Here is a 17559-nt window from a genome sequence, read left to right as displayed (position 1 = left end):
TCTAGGTGCCATTAAGTCACCGGAAAAATATGTATACCCAGCTAGCTGTGCGAGGAATGCCATATCTTGAAAAATAACTTTCGCTTAAACGCTTCGCTGAAAGGAATGCAGGAATGTCATTTTCCACTTTGCCAGCTTTAGAACATCCCGGGCTTCCGTCCCACGTTGTGTATTCAGCAGTCGGCCCCCATTGTTACCTGATAACAGTTAAAACTGTTCCGAGTTTACAGACCGGGCCTCTGCTTCTCAGAAGAGGCCCGGTCTGTAACCCGTTGCAGAGATTGCTGTCGATGACCCTAGATGACACTACTACAGGTCCTGAGTGACCTCAACAACAGGTGGCCTCTTTCAAGCATCACATGAGGTCTGCATTCGGTGAGGATTAATGAGGCACAGTTCCAGGGGACGGATTACTCCTTGTTACCTGTGTCAGCTTGGAAGGCTCTGTCGGGATTGACCATATGCACCGAAGATAGATGGACAGGACAAAATGTACCAAAGGTGAGTCATCCTCAGGCTGCGTGAGAGTCCAAACTGACAAAGAGGGAGTGGGTGGAGGGACAGGAAAGAGGAGGGACAGGAAAAAATGTGTTCGGGGAATAGATTTCACACATATTTGCCGAAGTCAACTTGCTTAATAAAAAGCCAGGCGTATTTTAGTGGGAGACTGGCATTTTCTAGGGTTGAGTTTTGTAGCTGTTTGGGCTAGCTATTAGCATCTACTGCTACATGTGCTAGAAGGAAAACATCCACATTTGTAGGGTGTAAATTTTACACCAGACAAGTGTGGATCAGGAAAACTGTAGTGGAAAACTGTAAGCTCTTTAAATTGTTCACTAGAGTTGTGCAGTACTGCATACTTTTGTATTGATCCGATACCAAGTAAATACAGGGCCCGTGTCCCCAACACCAATACTGATACAAGTACTTTTTATTCAAGTTTGATACATCTGTTGTGGTTTTTCCTTTGAATGGTTTTGTTCAAACCTACGACAGAATATGGACAAAGTTTATCGACAGCTAAAAATATTTTAATAACACATTGACATGATTTATGTGCATTTTTGCTGAACAAACAACTGGGTTTCCCCCAGTGTGTCCTATCGCCCCTGCCACCTGGTTTAGCAGGTTTTCTGGAGGAAACCCGGCACAAAGTGCAAAAAGTTATCATTTGAGACCAAATCGAAACCAATTTCATTTTTCAGATACGTTTGAGAAACTACAACACAAAAACTTAAAACCAATTCAGGAGGCAATCTAAAACTGAAACATCGATCTTACCACAGTAATATCCGATACTGATACTGACTTTATATCGATATATCGATAGATGTGCAAAGCTGGTGGAGACATACCCCAAAGGACTTGCAGTCATACATCCCAGAGCAAGGCGGTCCTACATGACTCTGGGGGGTCTGAATACAAAAGGATACTTCACTTTTCAGACTTTTATTTGTAAAAAACATGGTAACCAGTGTAGACAGAATCGGCTCTTGGCAGATAGAGGCTTGTCATCTACCATTTTACTAGATATAGAAGAAAACTGATGTGGTTGTTGCATAACAGCTCTGCTAAACAAACAACTCTTGATGATGTGGTTTGCAGCACCATTCTGCTGTACCGAGCTCGACCCAAAGTTGACTTTGGAATTTATTCTGGCTTCAGTAATGGAAATAAGGGGATTGAAACAACACACCCCCCACGTCACAGAGCCCTCCAAAATAAACACGTCGTTGAATCAGCTAGCATTTGTTGTAATTATGGTGGGGATTCTTCCTCTGTGGTCCCCAATAGTTGGCGAACTGATCTCTTAAAGGTCTGCAGTTAGATTAAATATTGTTCTACCAACATTTCAAACAAGACTGGTGTATCATTTTTGTTTGGAAGGGAAGCCAGGGGGAGGGTTAGTGGAAAAAGAAAATAAACCATATGCAAATGTTTGGGAGCAGAGATTTTAACTATCAGAACACTTTTGCCAAGGTCTGAGTTCATTTATATTTGCTCTTTATAGGGTTATAAAACGATCTAGATCTGACCTCAAATTGAGCTAAACACACATTAGATTCCACAGTCATTATTTAGGAAAAAAAAATCTGAAGCCAAAAAGAAACTATGTGTGAACTAATTACATCCTTTCTGCCTTAACAGCAGAAGCTAAATACCACTAATCAATTGATCATTAGAAACTGAGACGGTATTCAAGGAGGTTTGGCAGTGTGAAGGTCAGGACTCACACTGGTGTTATGTTCGGCATGAGAACATTTTTTTCTTTCTGAAACAGAAAAGTTTGTCACCGTTTGTGCCCTTCGTCTACATGGAAACGGTGTTTTAGGAGATTCTACGCATTTGGGATTTCTTCAAACAGGCTCCACTTCTTTCTTTAAGAAATGTAACAAAAATCGAAGTGGAATCAGATTTTAGAGGTTATAAGATTTCACGTTTGTCGTTGGTTAAAACAGGTCGCTTCTTGCTTTTAGAGCGTCCACTGTCCACTTGGCGTTCACTATGCATTTGAAGCACGCTAAGTGTTCACTTCAAATGAACTTAGGATTTTAGGCGGACCAGAGTTCGCTTTTTTGGAGTTCCGTTGCACATTCACACCTCTCAAAACGAACCGGACTTTCTAGATAAACGAACCAGAGTTTGCCTGAAGCGAACTATGACTGGTGTGAAGGAACCCGGAAAAAAAAATATCCAAGAGGTCTCTTTGGTAAGTTCATTGTCAATGTTCATAATACTGGTATTAGAAAAGCACAGAATAAATATGGTTTGTTTGCAAGGGTTGCCTGGGGTAGGGGGGAAATTACTGCTAAACTACTACTAAAGTTGGAAGGAAAATGACTTCTAGAAAAGTCTCTTAATTCCACCCTCTGTGTCTGAATTCATTATAAAAGGTCTTGTATTAGTCATTCATCCAGTTAAAGGCCATTGCCTTTAACCCTTTTCTCCCTCCCAGCCCGCACGGCCCCCTTCAGCCAACTTCCTCCTTTAAAATCCTCACATTTTTGCCTCACAGCTCTCGATTTAAATTGGTTCTGACTGACAAAGAACGGGGGGTAGCAGGACGAATTACCTTTGGAGTCACGCCTATAACACAAACACACACGACCAACTGTCTCGCAGGCTTTTAGAAAAATAGCTTTTCGCTTTCAGTTCGGAGGAGCCAATCGAGCTTCTCCTCTCCTCTGTCTCTGTCCGACTCCACACTTTCACGCTCCGGGATCAACCAATGGGAGTCAGAGAACGCGCTGCCCCCTCGGCCAATCAGCAAGCAGTTGCTATGTTGAAGGCAGAATCGATAAGGATTTTTTCCCCCTCTCTTTTTTTTTACAGGCTCACGTTATAGCGGGCTTATAGGCTGAGGGCAGGAGATCCTGTTGCTTGCCAACCGCCATGTAGGGTGCAGACTAGACCCATTAAACACTGCAGCAGAGCCACAGCTCTTTTGTATCACCACAAATAAAACTTTTCTGCTGGCTGTGTGTAATAGTTTAAGCGGTTCGTGGAAAAAAAAAAAGTTAGGAGGGATATTAGATTCCAGTTTGTTTGTACTTACAAGAGCGCTTACAAGAGTTGAAATTTTGACCGAATGTGAAATAACCCTCATTCATCAGCAGCAGCAAAAAAAATAAATCATTTAAATGAAACTATATATGATTGCCTAATGTCAATATCCTAAAGTCATCTGTATTTGTACACATTTTCAGCAACACTTTACGTCATAAAAACATCATACCGTCGACAATTAGTGTTGTCAAGTTCTGTTAAACATTACGTTTTACATTTCAGCACCTTGTGAAAGTATTTACACCCTTTCAGCTTCACTTTTTAATTAACTGTATACTTTAAAGTATTTTATGTGACAGGGTGAACGCCAAGTAAAGCGTAACTGTAAAAAGTGGATGGAAAATAATTCAATGTTTCTAAAATACTTTACAAATAGGTGTGGCATGCATGTGTATTCATCCTGTTAACGTAAAAAAAACCCAGTCCACCAACTATCTTCAGAGATCATCTAATAAGTAAATAGAGTCCACTTACTGTGTAATTTTAAATAGGTGTAAATCAATCTATGAAAGCCTCAGAACACTAGAGACCAAACTACATCTGGAAGGCCACTAGGACATCATCATCCACCATGACACACCCTGGCCATTGCCTTCCTACCCAATTCCACTAGATTCACATCTCCATTCAGTCCGTCTGCATTTTCTCCCATTGACTTGAATCCCCTTTGGTGAAATTTCAACCGGACCAATCAGTGAACAGAAGGAGAAGTTGTGAACAATGACGTTGATTTTCTGCGTCATTTTAGAATTGTAGTCAGCCTGTTGTTTTAGCAATGACAGCGGAGGAAGTGAACAAAGCTGTTCAGTCCATATTAGCCACGCTTCCAAATATTGAGCTAACATTAATAGCCATGTTATTCAGCTTGATACTTCTGCCTTCGCACTAGAGGATGCTTGTTTTCAGCGCAGGCAATTTCCGATGAGCTACACATGGTCGAACTGACATCATGGTTAAACATTAGCGATTGGGGTAAAATTTTAAACCTCAGCACAGTCCACGTCTTGAGCAAGTAATCGTTTCTCAATAGACTGTCTGTATGAAGCAAAGAGTAGAACAAGGGAGTTAGTTTTTACAAATCTGGCCTTAATGGAAAATTAGGAAGAAGAAAGCTATTGTTGAACAAAAGGCATAGCAAGTTTGCAGTTTGTCACAAGCCATCTAGACTTTAAAGGAAATATGAGAATGAAGGTACTTTAGTCAGATGAGTGAAATTCATAGTCTGCATGCAAAATGTGTTGAAAAACTGAAGCCACTGTGAAACATGAGTGGAAAAAATAATAGATTAGACTAAATACACGGCAACCCTATAGATGAACACGATTGAGAATCTGGCTAGATTTGGAAAACTGATGTTTAAAGATACTGTCCATCCAATCTGACAGAGCTTGAAATATTTAAAATTAAGACATATTGACGTTTGTGGTGAGAAAAGATGAAAAGTTCAAAAAAGATTCATTTAATCAAGTACATTCACTGGCATTTCGCCGTATTCTCTCGGTTACTTCAGAGGACAAGGAAATAGGCCACATCGATTACCTCCACCGACTTTGATTTCAGTAACAAGCTCACATCTGTCTGAGATGGCATAATGCCGTCCGTTGTCAAACCATAAAGAGAAACGTCAATCCAGCTCTAGCACAACCCAACCAGATTTGCAGGCGCCAGCTTACAGGCAGGGACAGGAGGCCGATCCCACACTTTCAGAAACCACAGAGACCAGGACATGACCAGCTACGGCTTGCATGATTCCCTCCTAATTCAGTAAAAAAAAATAATACACCGTGTCCTATTTCTCAAGAAGGGACAGCAAGGAGTAAGAGGATGAGGAGAAGGAGGGGTTCTAAGCAATGACTTCAACAGAGCATCTCACCGTCCCTGGAGCTCCGAGGACAATCTCATTGTGGGAATTCAGCTCTTAGATAGATTAAAAAAGACCCGGCGGGCACGTGGCCGGGAAACTAATGTTTCCAGCGCCGGTGCGGGAGAGCAAGTCGCAACTTTCGAAGCACAAACACCTCGGCCGCTTGCTTGTTGGTGTGCGCCAGTGAAAGAGTCTGTCAAAAACGAGGATGGGGTCCAGGGTTTTACATGTCGAGGGCCAGAAGACTGTTCTGACAACAGAATATTTACACCGATGCTGGGTTTTGCACAAATTCTCTCTCTTAGTGGTTTCATCTGACGTGGACAGATTTTACTTCCGCCTATTCGAATTCACTCTCAGGCAGTTTTATCTTATAGACACTATCCGGCTGTTCCTGTAAAACTCACTTTAGATCAGGGATGTCAAAGTCAAATACACAGAGGGCCAAAAAAACAAATTTGCTACAAGCCGAGGGCCGGACTGGTTTAATGTTTATTAAAACATATTGAAATGATTGCACATAGCCTATTGAACCAAGACCTAACACAGTGTATATTATTTAACGATTAAATGAATAAAGCAATATTTTGTTATGGCTCTGTCAGTAACTTCAAGGGAAAACATTTTTCAAGAGGCAAACAGCAACAAATTTAATTGTTTTTAAAAACAAAATGTTTCTTAATATCAAGATAAATGCATAAATCAAAGTGCATGCATTATAAACTGAAAATGCATTAGTGTGCTGCTCTATGATCCTACCGATCACTGCTTTCAAATAGTAAAGTAAAAAAATAAATCAAATCAGTTGTATTCTTTCTCATGGCTCTTATCTGCAATTTTACCTGAATCCATTCAACTGAAAAATAAATACAATAAAATAAAATAAAATACAAAAATATATGGCACACAGACAAAACAATACTTCATTCAAAGAAAAATCACGTCTTGTAGAAACAAATGTACAAATTTAACTGAAACTTATAAACTGAAAATACGTTACTGCTCTGTGATGCTCACTTGTCTGAGGCTGAGCCTGATACTTGGAGGTGTCTCATCTTTTGTACAAGTTCATCAATGTTCGGGGTGAGGCTCTGAATAATGAATAATGAAGCCGTTTGGGCGCGCTGTAGTCACTTCGCGGGCTACCGTTGCATTATGGGAAATGTAGTGTTTGCGGGCAAAACACGAGCGGGCGGCTCTGGCTTGCGGGCCGGTTCTCATAGTAATTAAATATCATTCAGGGGGCCATAGATAATTGATTTGCGGGCCGGATGTGGCCCGCGGGCCTTGACTTTGACATATGTGCTTTAGATGGACATCTGTGGAACATCTGATTGAAACGTAAAATAGTTAAAAGAACGTAATGATGTGCATCTGCGTACATAAGATGTTTAACCTCATATTTTATTTTTGACAAATAATTGTTGGTGTAAGTTAACTTTGTTTCCTTTTGCGCCTATTGTGGAAGGCTGAGGTGATTGGCCAATTTAAATCGAGAAGGCGGGGTTTGACCTGTACTAGGTGGACTGCTGGATGTGGCAGAGAGACTAATGGGAGGGCCGCCATTTTGAAACCTGCTGTTACCTTTGAGAGTTAATAAACCAGCTTTGTTAGCCATAAAGCCAAGACTGACTGATGACTTCTCTTCCCCCTCCACACCTCTCAGTGCAACAGTCACATTCTCTTTTTGTCCTGTTGTATTTTCCATTTGGGTTTTTTTTCCACCTCTTTATATGCATGTTTTTTCTAATCCAATTCCTCCCATACCTCCTGCAGCTAAAAATAATAATAATAAAAAAAATTAGCTGTATTTGAAAACAGTATGTATTTTAGGAAAATTCAGTACCAACAACACATGTGGAAGCGTTCTGTAAAAAGGCAAATGGTCGACTGTGAAGGCCAGTTTTCATTTGCTGTTGTGCTAGCTGCTACAAGTCGATAGTGTATTTGTTTCTGATTTATGCATTTACAAAAAGAAGATTACTTTGTGTTGTACCTAACATTTTTCAATGAAAGAAGATTCTTTCTTCATAGCAATAATTTAAGACAAAATCTGTCAAGAGACGTTTCTTGGCAATATACTAATGCCAGCTGCTTGGTTCCATTTTTTTTGCCTCTTATGATGTCATTCACTCAAACATACACTTATTAGAATTGGCACTTCTTTTTTTCTTCAGGGCACTTCAAAAAATATTTTGTATGCTTTGAAATCCTACAGTCAATATGGAAATACCTATTGCTGTGTTTTATTATCCGTGTAGCTACATTTGTTGGTGGAAAAACGAGCAATCCCTTAAATAGTGCCTATAAAAATATATATTTCCCTCTCTGGTTGAAATAGCCAGCTAAACGGAAAGCAATGTGATGCTAAGCTCAAGTATACCCTGTACTTAAAAAAAAAGAAAAAGAAAAAAGACCAGTAATTGTGGTAGCTGATTTCCATAAGATGACCCTGACGCTGTTTACTCATGTCTCCCGTTGAATGCGGTCACCACAACGGAGAGACTTAATGACCGGTGATAATATTATTACGCTTCTGACCAGCAAAAATAAATAAATAAATAAAATAAAAAAAATTCTCTGTGAAAGAACACACACACACTTAATCCATGTCTACATAACTTTAAAACCATTAGTGTGTACAAACCTTTTCAATCTGAGGCTAACTTTTCAACTTTAGCATCAGTGGTAGAAAATCTGGGCGTTTGAATGAAACGTCTGTCAACTTCAGGCGGCCGTGCTGTCATGTCAGGCTCGCTGTGAGCACGCATGCAACGCGCTGAAAGGAACCGGCGGTCACGTTTCAATGAACCACTGATGAGGCTCTGGAATTGCAAAGCAGGGGCCGATCATGTCAGGACGGCTAAAAATAAGTTGCGCCATTAACACACAAGCATGCAGAAATTATGTAAGAAAAAAAAAAGAAGAAGAAGAATAAGTAGTTGACCGGGAGATAAGAAATAGGTTGGAGTTAGTCATGCTTTTTCCTTTGTCACTTTAAAATTAGCCGATTATAAGTAACGGTTATTATCGATTGATCAAAAACTCACCGTTTTCGAACCCCATATAAGAAAAGAAATTCGACCACGATAAATTGTTTCAAAAGCAAAAAAAAAAAAAAAATCAACTTTTTTTAAAATTCCTTTTTCATTATTTCCGGCTTTCCCAAGGCGTTCCCCGGAGGAGCTGGAAGAAGTGGCTGGGGAGAGGGAAGTCTGGGCCTCCCTTCTGAAGCTGCTGCCCCCGCGACCCGACCCCGGATAAGCCAAAGAAAATGGATGGATAGATGGATGGATTATTTTTTGTGTTTTTTGTTTTATTTCCCCCTTTTCCTTAAAAGTGTCTTGTTGGTTGCCTGAACCGGTAGCAAGCTATCATGCTTTTAATGGAGAAAAAAAAGAAAAGGAAAGAAATTAAATAACCAAAGGAATATCAACCACTTTTAGAGCAAATCTGTTCTCACTGCAAGGCAACCAGACAAAACTGTCCTGTTTCTCCCCCAGGCTACCAGTACGTAATATGATTTTAAAAATAATAAATAATAGTGACACACAGTAAATGTTTTAGACCTAAAATGCCCTCCGAATATGTGCTTTTGCAAAGCAGAAAACCCCCGAAATAAAAGATGTCAACATTGCATTTATTCAAGTCTAATCAGGTCAAAGAAAAAGTCTAAATTTGTTCAGGATTAGCAGACAAACTTGAAGTTAATTCCAGCGATGGGTGTAGTTCGCTGGGTGGCCAAACCAACATTTGTGTTTTTATTGGCTGGCCCTGGTGCCACCAGATATCCTCTTGTGTGCCAGTGGCTGTCTGGTGACACACTGAAAAAAAAAAGAAGAAAAAAAAAGAGCTGGCAACACAAGTGAAGTGACAGATGTTACAGGACTTGTATTTCAGGTGTGTGACTGCTCATCCCCGTGAGTGTTACAATCTTTTTCTCTTTTTTCACCTGAGAGATGAGATTTCAGAGTGTACCAAGCAGCACTTGAGAGTGTCGTGTAGCAAGTTTCCAACATGATAATTCAAAGTAATTTGATTAAAAAAACTAACCAAAAAAACATTTAGTTGTGTCACAGTAGGCGAGTGTTATGATATCAGTGTGTTCAGTAAGGAGGTGAGGGTGGAGGGAGGGGGGGATGCAGCCAACGCCAGAGAATAATTCCATCTTAAATTACCATTCTGCTGGGGGCCAGAAAGGCAAGAATAACCTGATAATTTACATGTTAGGTTCCTGTGGGTTGTTCTCAAGGATTTTCTTTTCTCCAGCAGGTTTTGAAAGGGGAACACTGCCACCTGGCGTCGGATTCCCTTATGATCTTTTTAAAATCTTTTTTCAAAGTTTTTCCGTTGATTCTCAACAAGATTAACAAGTCATCAATGTTTTAGTCTATTTTGATCACTTACTTCAGGGATGTCCAAAATGTGGCCCGGTGGCCATTTTGCAGCCCTTGAAATGATTTTCTTTGGCTCCAGACCACAAGTTAAGAATTGTAAAAAATAAAAAATAAATAAAATAAAATTGGTCAACAAAATAGAAAACAATTGATGTTCGAAAAAATTAGGAAACTGTCTTTTTTTTTTTTTTTTTTAATAGTTCAACTGTATAAAGTCCTTTTTTTATGTTTTTGGAGCTTTAGTTATGTACAGATTTAATTAAAATGTTGTTGGTAAAATAAAAAAAACAAAAAAAAACAAAAAGTGTATTTTGCATACTTATCTGAATACATTTTGTGACTCCTTAGTGGTTAGAATTTTGACCCCCAGCCAAACGTTTTCAAGCGTTTAGAACAAAAAGTTAAAACTGGATTCAAAGCTCTTCCACGTTTGCTGCGTCTCCTACTTGCCCTTTTTCTTTGCGGGAAACACTGCCACCTGGTGTTGGATTTGTATCACAAACCACAACATACCGGGATAGATAAAACAAAATAAATAGTAACATTTAGTCATGCTTATTTCAAGAAGTTGAACAACTATTAGTTTACTGTAGTGATCAAAGGTTTTGTCGTTTTGTTTGTTTGTTTGTTTTTTTTGTTTGTTTGTTGTTGTTTTTTTCAAAACTACGTTGCTAATTTTTACAAAAGCAGTTAAAAATGAGTTTAAGTTGCTATTAAATGTGATTAATAGCAATTATGTTATGTTATTAATATGCGCGTGCATAGCAACTCAAATTTAATAATAATAATAATAATAATAATAATAATAATAATAATAATAATAATAATAATAATAATAATAATAGCACATTTACAAGATAAAAAAAATACTGTACCGTTATTAAAAACAGCCTACTCAGATTAAAATAGTAATTTTTTTTTTAAAGCACAAATGTGCTCTTTTTTTAGCACGTTTGTATAAAATGTTTGTGTATTTCAAAACAAAAGCCGTCGGAACTATTGTTTTGTTTTTATTTTTTTTATTATTAAACATAAATAGACTGAAGAAATGTAAATGTGCTAACGTATCCGAAGTACTGAAGCTCATAAAAACTCGTGGGTTCCGTCAGCGTCAAGACTGTTTGATAAGTCTCGATGTTAGCTGGTTTGATTAGAGATGCCTGGAGACTCAGACCGGCTCAGTGGAACCCGGAGGAAGCGGATTGACAGTCTGCAGGGCGGCGGAAGTTTTTCGCATCTTCAGCTGTAAACACACCGGTGAGTTTCAGCGCAGAAACGAGAAACTATGTCTTCCTTTTGAGTCAGACTCCTTATTTTCATTCGGGTGATATTCTCGTCTGTCGGTGTTCGGCTGTCGAAGCGGTGTCCTGTTAGCTAAAACCTCGACTGCTGAATAGAATTATGTAAACACACACTGGTGGGTTGGTTTATCTGTTAGCATGTCTGGCTAAAAGCAGAGACAAGTGTCATTTATTTTTTTAAGAATGTGCAGCAGCGGGACAGAAAAATGACATACAGAGCCTTACAAAGACATTCGGAGCTTTTAACATTTTAAATCTTGTCACGTTGCAACCACTGGCTTATTATATTGGGTTATCACGTGATTTCGTTAATGCATAATTGTGAGATTTAAGGAAGAAAGGGGGAAAAAAACAGAAAAATGTGATGCATATTCAACACTTTTGCTGCGTTATCTGAATTGGATCTAGATCTGGACTTTAAGTGTTTTTTTTAGCACTTGAGTGTGCTTCTATACAACCATTCCATTGTTGCCAAGGCGGCATATTAAGGGTCAATTCTGGAAGCTGAACCTCCACTTCAGGTTCAAGTCTTCTGCAGCCTCTAATAGTTTTTTTTTTTGTTGAGGTCGGCATGTATTTAACTTCATCAACTCTCACCAGCTTCCCTTCATTGCTGGGAAAAACCCCCCATCCCTACTGCATGATGCTGCCACCACCACGGGGATGGTACTTTTATGTCAGACACAGTGTTATGCCACAACTCTTGCTACTTTGTGTTGCCCTTTTGCATAAAAAGACAGTAAAGTTAGGTGGTGACATGACAAAATGTTTAGCTTATGATGAAACAAACACAAATGTAACAGTCTACCTGGTGGCAGAGTGTGGCTTGTCTTGTCTGTGTCTCCTTTTTTCTTTTGTCATTAATTTGCCAATTAGTACCTACAAAACAAACATTCCAGACTAACAGATGCATGAATCTGCAAAATAATTAGATAAGTGAACAAACGGCAGCAACAAAAATATGCATAAAAACGATTAATGGACGCATTTAGGACAAAGACGAAACACAGGACATAACCAGGTGGTGTCACAACAAAAATGGAATCCTTTAATAAATATGGGTTAGAACTTAGAATTATTACTATTTTTTAATTTTGGTAGTTATTTTCAGATAAAAAAAAAAAAGTTATTTTCTTGTTCTCATTAGTGTAAAGTCACACATAAATTTTGGGTAGAAGTGGGAAAGAGAGGGAAGAAAAACGACAACAAAAAACAAAACAGAAGAAAGAATAAATAAGGAAACAAAGATCACGTTTTGTGATCTTATCAGCGTCGCGTGTTTCTCCTTGATAGAGATGTGTTTTCCTTCCTGCTCCTGCTGTATCACGCAGAGACTCCTCGGACAGGAGGACGCCTGTCTCCATGGTAACGCAGCAGCCTCAGCTGCCATGTCCTCCATCTCTGTGTCAACGTCGGCCGCATGCGGCCAAGACGATGCCGCCGCCGTCCTGGCCTCGGAGCGCTACGCCAGCCTCATCCTGGCCCAGATGAACAAGATGCGTCTCCGCTGCGACTTCTGCGACGTGGGGCTCAAAGTGGGCGGGCGCGTCTTCAGGGTCCACCGGCTTGTGCTCGCCGCCAGCAGCCCCTACTTCTCCGCCTTGTTCTCCGGCGGGATGCGGGAGGCGGAGAAAGACGAGGTGCAGATAATCGGCGTGGACACGGAAATCTTTGAGATTCTGCTGGACTTCATATACACAGGTACGTCTCTATTTTTATTTTTTATCGTTTTCCTTTCTTCCTGCATTCGAGGTTGGGTTTTGTTTTGTTTGGCGATGTTATCTGATCTGTTCCTTTCATTTTTGTTTGTTTTTTTTTTTTCTTTAGGGGCGATCAGCGTCAGCGTGGAGAACGTTCAGGAGCTGATGGTGGCCGCCGACATGCTGCAGCTGATCGAGGTGGTGTCGATATGCGGCGAGTTCCTCAAGGGCAACATGGACCCCTTCAACTGCGTGGGCATCTTTCAGTTTCTGGAGCAGATCGCCTGCATGGAAATGCTGGAATTTACCGAGAACTACATTCACGTTCACTTCCTGGAGGTACGGGGCATCGTCCATCCACCGCCTGTCGCAGGGTTTTCTAAAACAACAACATGCCCAAATATAATTTAGTTTTCCCCAGCAATTGCAAACTGTATTTCAGTAATCTTGGTATCAAAATAAAGTTAACATTTTATTAAACTTACTAAGCTTAGTAAACATATTCTTGCATGTCTAAAATTCCTTGTTTTAAATTTTTTTTTATTTAATACCTTCATACCCATTAATGCACCCACTCACTCATTGGTTACCTAGCAACAACCCGTTGAGTAGCCGGCACAGCATCGGTTTCAAGTTTCACCTCATAACTGCTTAAGAATAAACAAACAACAACGGCATGGAGTGAAAAATGGATAAAACAGAAAAGATTACGCCACCAGTTTCAGTATTTCTGATATTTAAAACAAAAATTGAATCAGTAGTAGATTGATCGATATGAAACCTGTATACATCCTCCAGCCCTATCAAACGTCACTTTATTCGATCCAGTCCAACAAATATAAAATAAAAAAAATAAGACATTTATGTTCTTAAATGTTTTTTTTGTTGTTTTTTTTCCTTCCCGACCGTGCGTGCGTATCGCCCGTGTCCACCGCCTCCTTCAGGTGTGCGTCACGGACGAGTTCAGAGGCCTGTCGAAGGCTCAGTTGGTGAGGCTTCTGCGGAGCGAGGAGCTGAGGATCGAGGACGAGTACCAAGTGTTCACGGCGGCCATGGACTGGGTCCTGCACGACGTGGCCAAGAGGAAAAAGCACGTCGTTGAGGTGCTGGAGGCCGTCCGCTTCCCTCTGCTCTCCCCTCAGAGACTCTTCAAGTACATAGAAGGTAGGTAGGTCATCAGCACGTAAAGATGATTTTTGTTTTCAATACGGCTTCAGTGAAGCTGGAAGGTTTAGTTTATCCTTATAAAATGATGACCTCCTTCTTGTTATTTTATTTTTTTATTAGTATGGCCCCTATTACTCCGTCGTATCTTGGATCACTGTAACAAGTCCGATTTTCTTGAAACAGATCCCCCCCCCCAAAAAAAGCCTATTTCCTCTCATTTCTGAACGAAGGTATTACCGACTTCAGCCTGCGGGTGGCACTGCAGACCCTGCTGAAGGAATACACCGAGGTCACAAAGTCTCCCAAAGAAAATAAGCTGCACAGTCAGCTCCAACCAGCAAAGACGAGACCCAGAAGAAAAGCCAGAAAGTACCTCTACGCAATAGGTCGAGATCTATAAACAGTAACAAAACTACACAGCCCACGATAACACTGAAATAAGACGAAACCCAGAAGTGAACCCGTGAATTGTTTTCTTCCTGCCAGGCGGCTACACCCGGCTGCAAGGCGGCCGCTGGAGTGACAGCCGGGCGCTGAGCTGCGTGGAGCGCTTCGACACCTTCAACCAGTACTGGACCACCGTGTCGTCTCTGCACCAGGCCCGCAGCGGGCTGGGCGTGGCCGTCATGGAGGGCATGATCTACGTGGTGGGAGGTAAAAAGGCTGCGCTCGCTCTCTGCCTTAAGTCTAAAGTTAACTTCAGAAAATGTGCATTTATCTTATTTTTATTTTTATTTTTTTATGTTTTCTGCCGATAGGAGAGAAAGACTCGATGATTTTTGACTGCACAGAACGATACGACCCGGTGACGAAGCAGTGGGCCGCCGTGGCGTCTCTGAATTTCCCTCGATGTGGAGTTGGCGTGTGTCCCTGCCACGGGGCGCTGTACGCACTCGGTAAAACGCCACGTTACTGCTGGGAGCACACGACGGCTACAAGGGTCGTTTTAAATGGAATCCATCATATTCAAAATATTATGAACGGCACAAAACGCTGACAGACACCACAGCTGACAAAGCTGTTGAAGCAAAATGGCAACAAAAACTATTCATTTATCTTATTGTATCATTTTATAGGGCAGAGTAAGACACAGGACAGTGGATGACTGTGAAGTGGGCAGAAAATGGTACCTGGCTTTCAAATTTTCTGACAGAAAAAAATGTCTGGAAGTGCAGCTTGCATTTGTCTCCGTTTATTTCAATACCCCTAAATAAATGGAAATCTTAAATTGGCACAATATTTTTAAAAGCCATGTACAATTTTCCTTGTACTTCACAATTTTGCTCTAGTTTGTGTTCGTCTGGTGCCTTAAATCTCAACATAATACATTAATGTTTGTTGTAAACGAGACAAAATGTTAAAAAAAAAGTACAAACTTTGGGACGGCACATTGAATGGATGAACCTTAACCGATTGTAGTTTTTCTGGCTGTTACTGATTGGCTCTTGAGTGAAAGTTGCTAAATGTAGCAGCAGTAGGGTGACATCATATAGGACAGCTGCTGATTTTTAGGTAGATAAAAATCGATTGCTGATCTCCCAAATTGAAGGGATCTGAGCCGATTTATCGGTGGACCCCTGATCTTAACCGGCTGAAAATGCCGTCTGCTTGCAGGTGGTTGGATCGGATCGGAGATCGGAAAAACCATGGAGCGATACGATCCGGAGGAAAACAAGTGGGAGGTCATCGGCAGCATGGCGGTTCCCCGATATTACTTTGGCTGCTGTGAGCTACAGGGTCTGTTTATCGTTTTATTTTTTTCCCTGCTTTTAGCTGAAATTAGATCTTTTTTTACATGATTTGGAATAAAATGCGAGAAAACGTATTATTACTATTATTATTCTCAGGGTTAATCTATGTGATTGGTGGGATCAGCGATGAAGGAATGGAGCTGCGCTCAGCAGAGGTTTACGACCCCATCTCGCGTCGATGGAGCGCACTGCCGGTGATGAGCCAGCGTCGGGCCTACGTGGGCGTGGCCTGCCTCAACAACTGCATATACGCGGTGGGAGGCTGGAACGAGGCGCTGGGCGCTCTGGAGACGGTGGAGAAATACTGTCCTGAGGAGGTGAGGCGGGATTTCGTACACGCCGTCTCGTATCTCTGAGGGCTTTTCTCACCGCGTTGCGATGTGTGTCGCCCCTCAACCCCCTGCAGGAGAAATGGGTGGAGGCGGCCCCGATGTCCACGCCGCGCGCGGGCCTGTCAGTGTCGGCCGTCAACGGGCTGCTTTACGCCGTGGGCGGACGCGCCGCCAGTAGGGACTTCTCGGCGCCCGTGACGATGGACTCTGTGGAGATCTATGACCCGCACCTGGACACGTGGACCGAGGTCGGCAACATGATCACCAGCCGCTGCGACGGCGGGCTGGCCGTCCTCTGACGACCGCCGCTTTGAACTGTGAACATCGTGGGAGGCGAAGGAAACCGTGGAAATGTTGCACCTTAAAACTCCAAAAAGAGGGTTAATGTTGTTTATACGAGTCTCCTTTTTTTAACTGCACAGCTCTGGAAAGTGCCAAACCGCTCTTCCTATCTTCAGTAGGAGTAAATCATTTTACTTGAAACAGAGAGTGGCATCAAGCATGTTGTACGAACTTTAGACAGGGCTGATGGGGGCAGTCGTCCAGGACAACGAGTTTTGGGGGCCCCCCAAAGATTTAGGATGTTTTTGTAATTAATCCATGTTTTACCTTATGTAAAACTGAAAGGTCCATATGAAGTGCAGAGTTTTAATCTTGTTAAATTTTTATTAATGTGTACAATAGTCAAATATTTAAAACTTTTGAAGTTGCAGTACATTGTTTTGTGACATTTTAAACTATCTGCTCATGCACCTATTAATGTACTGTAATTTGCATGAGTAAAATTGTTCCCATTTTTTCTTTTGGATAAGGCACCAAAACTAGTCCTAACCCAGGGGCCCTGATTCTTCTAAATCCGGCCCTGCTGATCAGATGAAGAAGTTTTTCTTTCATTAGCTTCTTTGTCTCAGACTTTCAGGTCATCACCGCTTTGTGTTTTCTGTTGTATGCAGTGCTTCTACGATGGCCGACAGTGAAACCTTTGGTTGTTCTTAGTGTCGGATTCATTTATTACTGGAAACTTGATGGAGGATGCTCTCTCTATTTTCACTGGATGATTATTTGTACATAATGCTGCTGTAAATCTTTATTATTTATGTTTACTCCAGTCGTAAGTGGGTGCCGTTACATTTCAACTCTGATTCTGAAATACCCATTAAAACTTTTCCCACAATCTGTCACCTTACAACCACAAAACCTTGGTGTGTTTTATTTGGGTTTTGCTGGAAATGACATTTTGACAAAACGGCTCCAATTCAGTCAGATTGGGCGTAAAAGCGTCTACGAACTCAAAATTTTCCAAGTCTTGCCGCATATGGTTTGTTAGATTTATATCTGGGATTTGACTAGGACACGAATTGGATTTGTTCTAAACCCTTCTGTTGTTGCTCTGCCTCCATGTTGTGGATTTCCTGCCAGAAGGTGAAGATTCACGCCACCAATTTTATCCAGCTTCCTGTTCCTGCTGAAGAAAGGGTTT

General features: G+C 41.1%; 1 protein-coding gene across 1 annotated transcript; it reads left to right on the top strand.

The window, feature by feature from the left end:
- The first annotated feature begins 10897 nt into the window (after window positions 1–10897).
- Window positions 10898–17276, top strand: ipp (intracisternal A particle-promoted polypeptide). The gene is made up of 10 exons (XM_008433190.3): window positions 10898–11085; window positions 12461–12830; window positions 12957–13168; window positions 13774–13993; window positions 14227–14382; window positions 14483–14650; window positions 14755–14892; window positions 15611–15733; window positions 15844–16064; window positions 16154–17276. The coding sequence occupies exons 2-10, from the start codon at window positions 12518–12520 to the stop codon at window positions 16376–16378; spliced, it is 1776 nt and encodes a 591-aa protein (XP_008431412.1). The 5' UTR covers window positions 10898–11085; window positions 12461–12517; the 3' UTR covers window positions 16379–17276.
- Window positions 17277–17559: the final 283 nt, after the last annotated feature.

This window comes from Poecilia reticulata, chromosome 17, assembly GCF_904066995.2.
Source record: "Poecilia reticulata chromosome 17, P_reticulata-male-v2, whole genome shotgun sequence".
Taxonomy (NCBI): Eukaryota; Metazoa; Chordata; class Actinopteri; order Cyprinodontiformes; family Poeciliidae; genus Poecilia; species Poecilia reticulata.
Note: the sequence above shows the minus strand (reverse complement) of the source record. Positions and strands in the feature narration are given on the sequence as shown.

Coding starts and splice junctions, on each gene's coding strand:
- ipp (XM_008433190.3), top strand. CDS start 12,518: ATGTCCTCCATCTCTGTGTCAACGTCGGCCGCATGCGGCCAAGACGAT. Junction 13,169..13,773: donor TTCACGTTCACTTCCTGGAG/GTACGGGGCATC, acceptor CGCCTCCTTCAG/GTGTGCGTCACGGACGAGTT. Junction 16,065..16,153: donor AGAAATACTGTCCTGAGGAG/GTGAGGCGGGAT, acceptor AACCCCCTGCAG/GAGAAATGGGTGGAGGCGGC.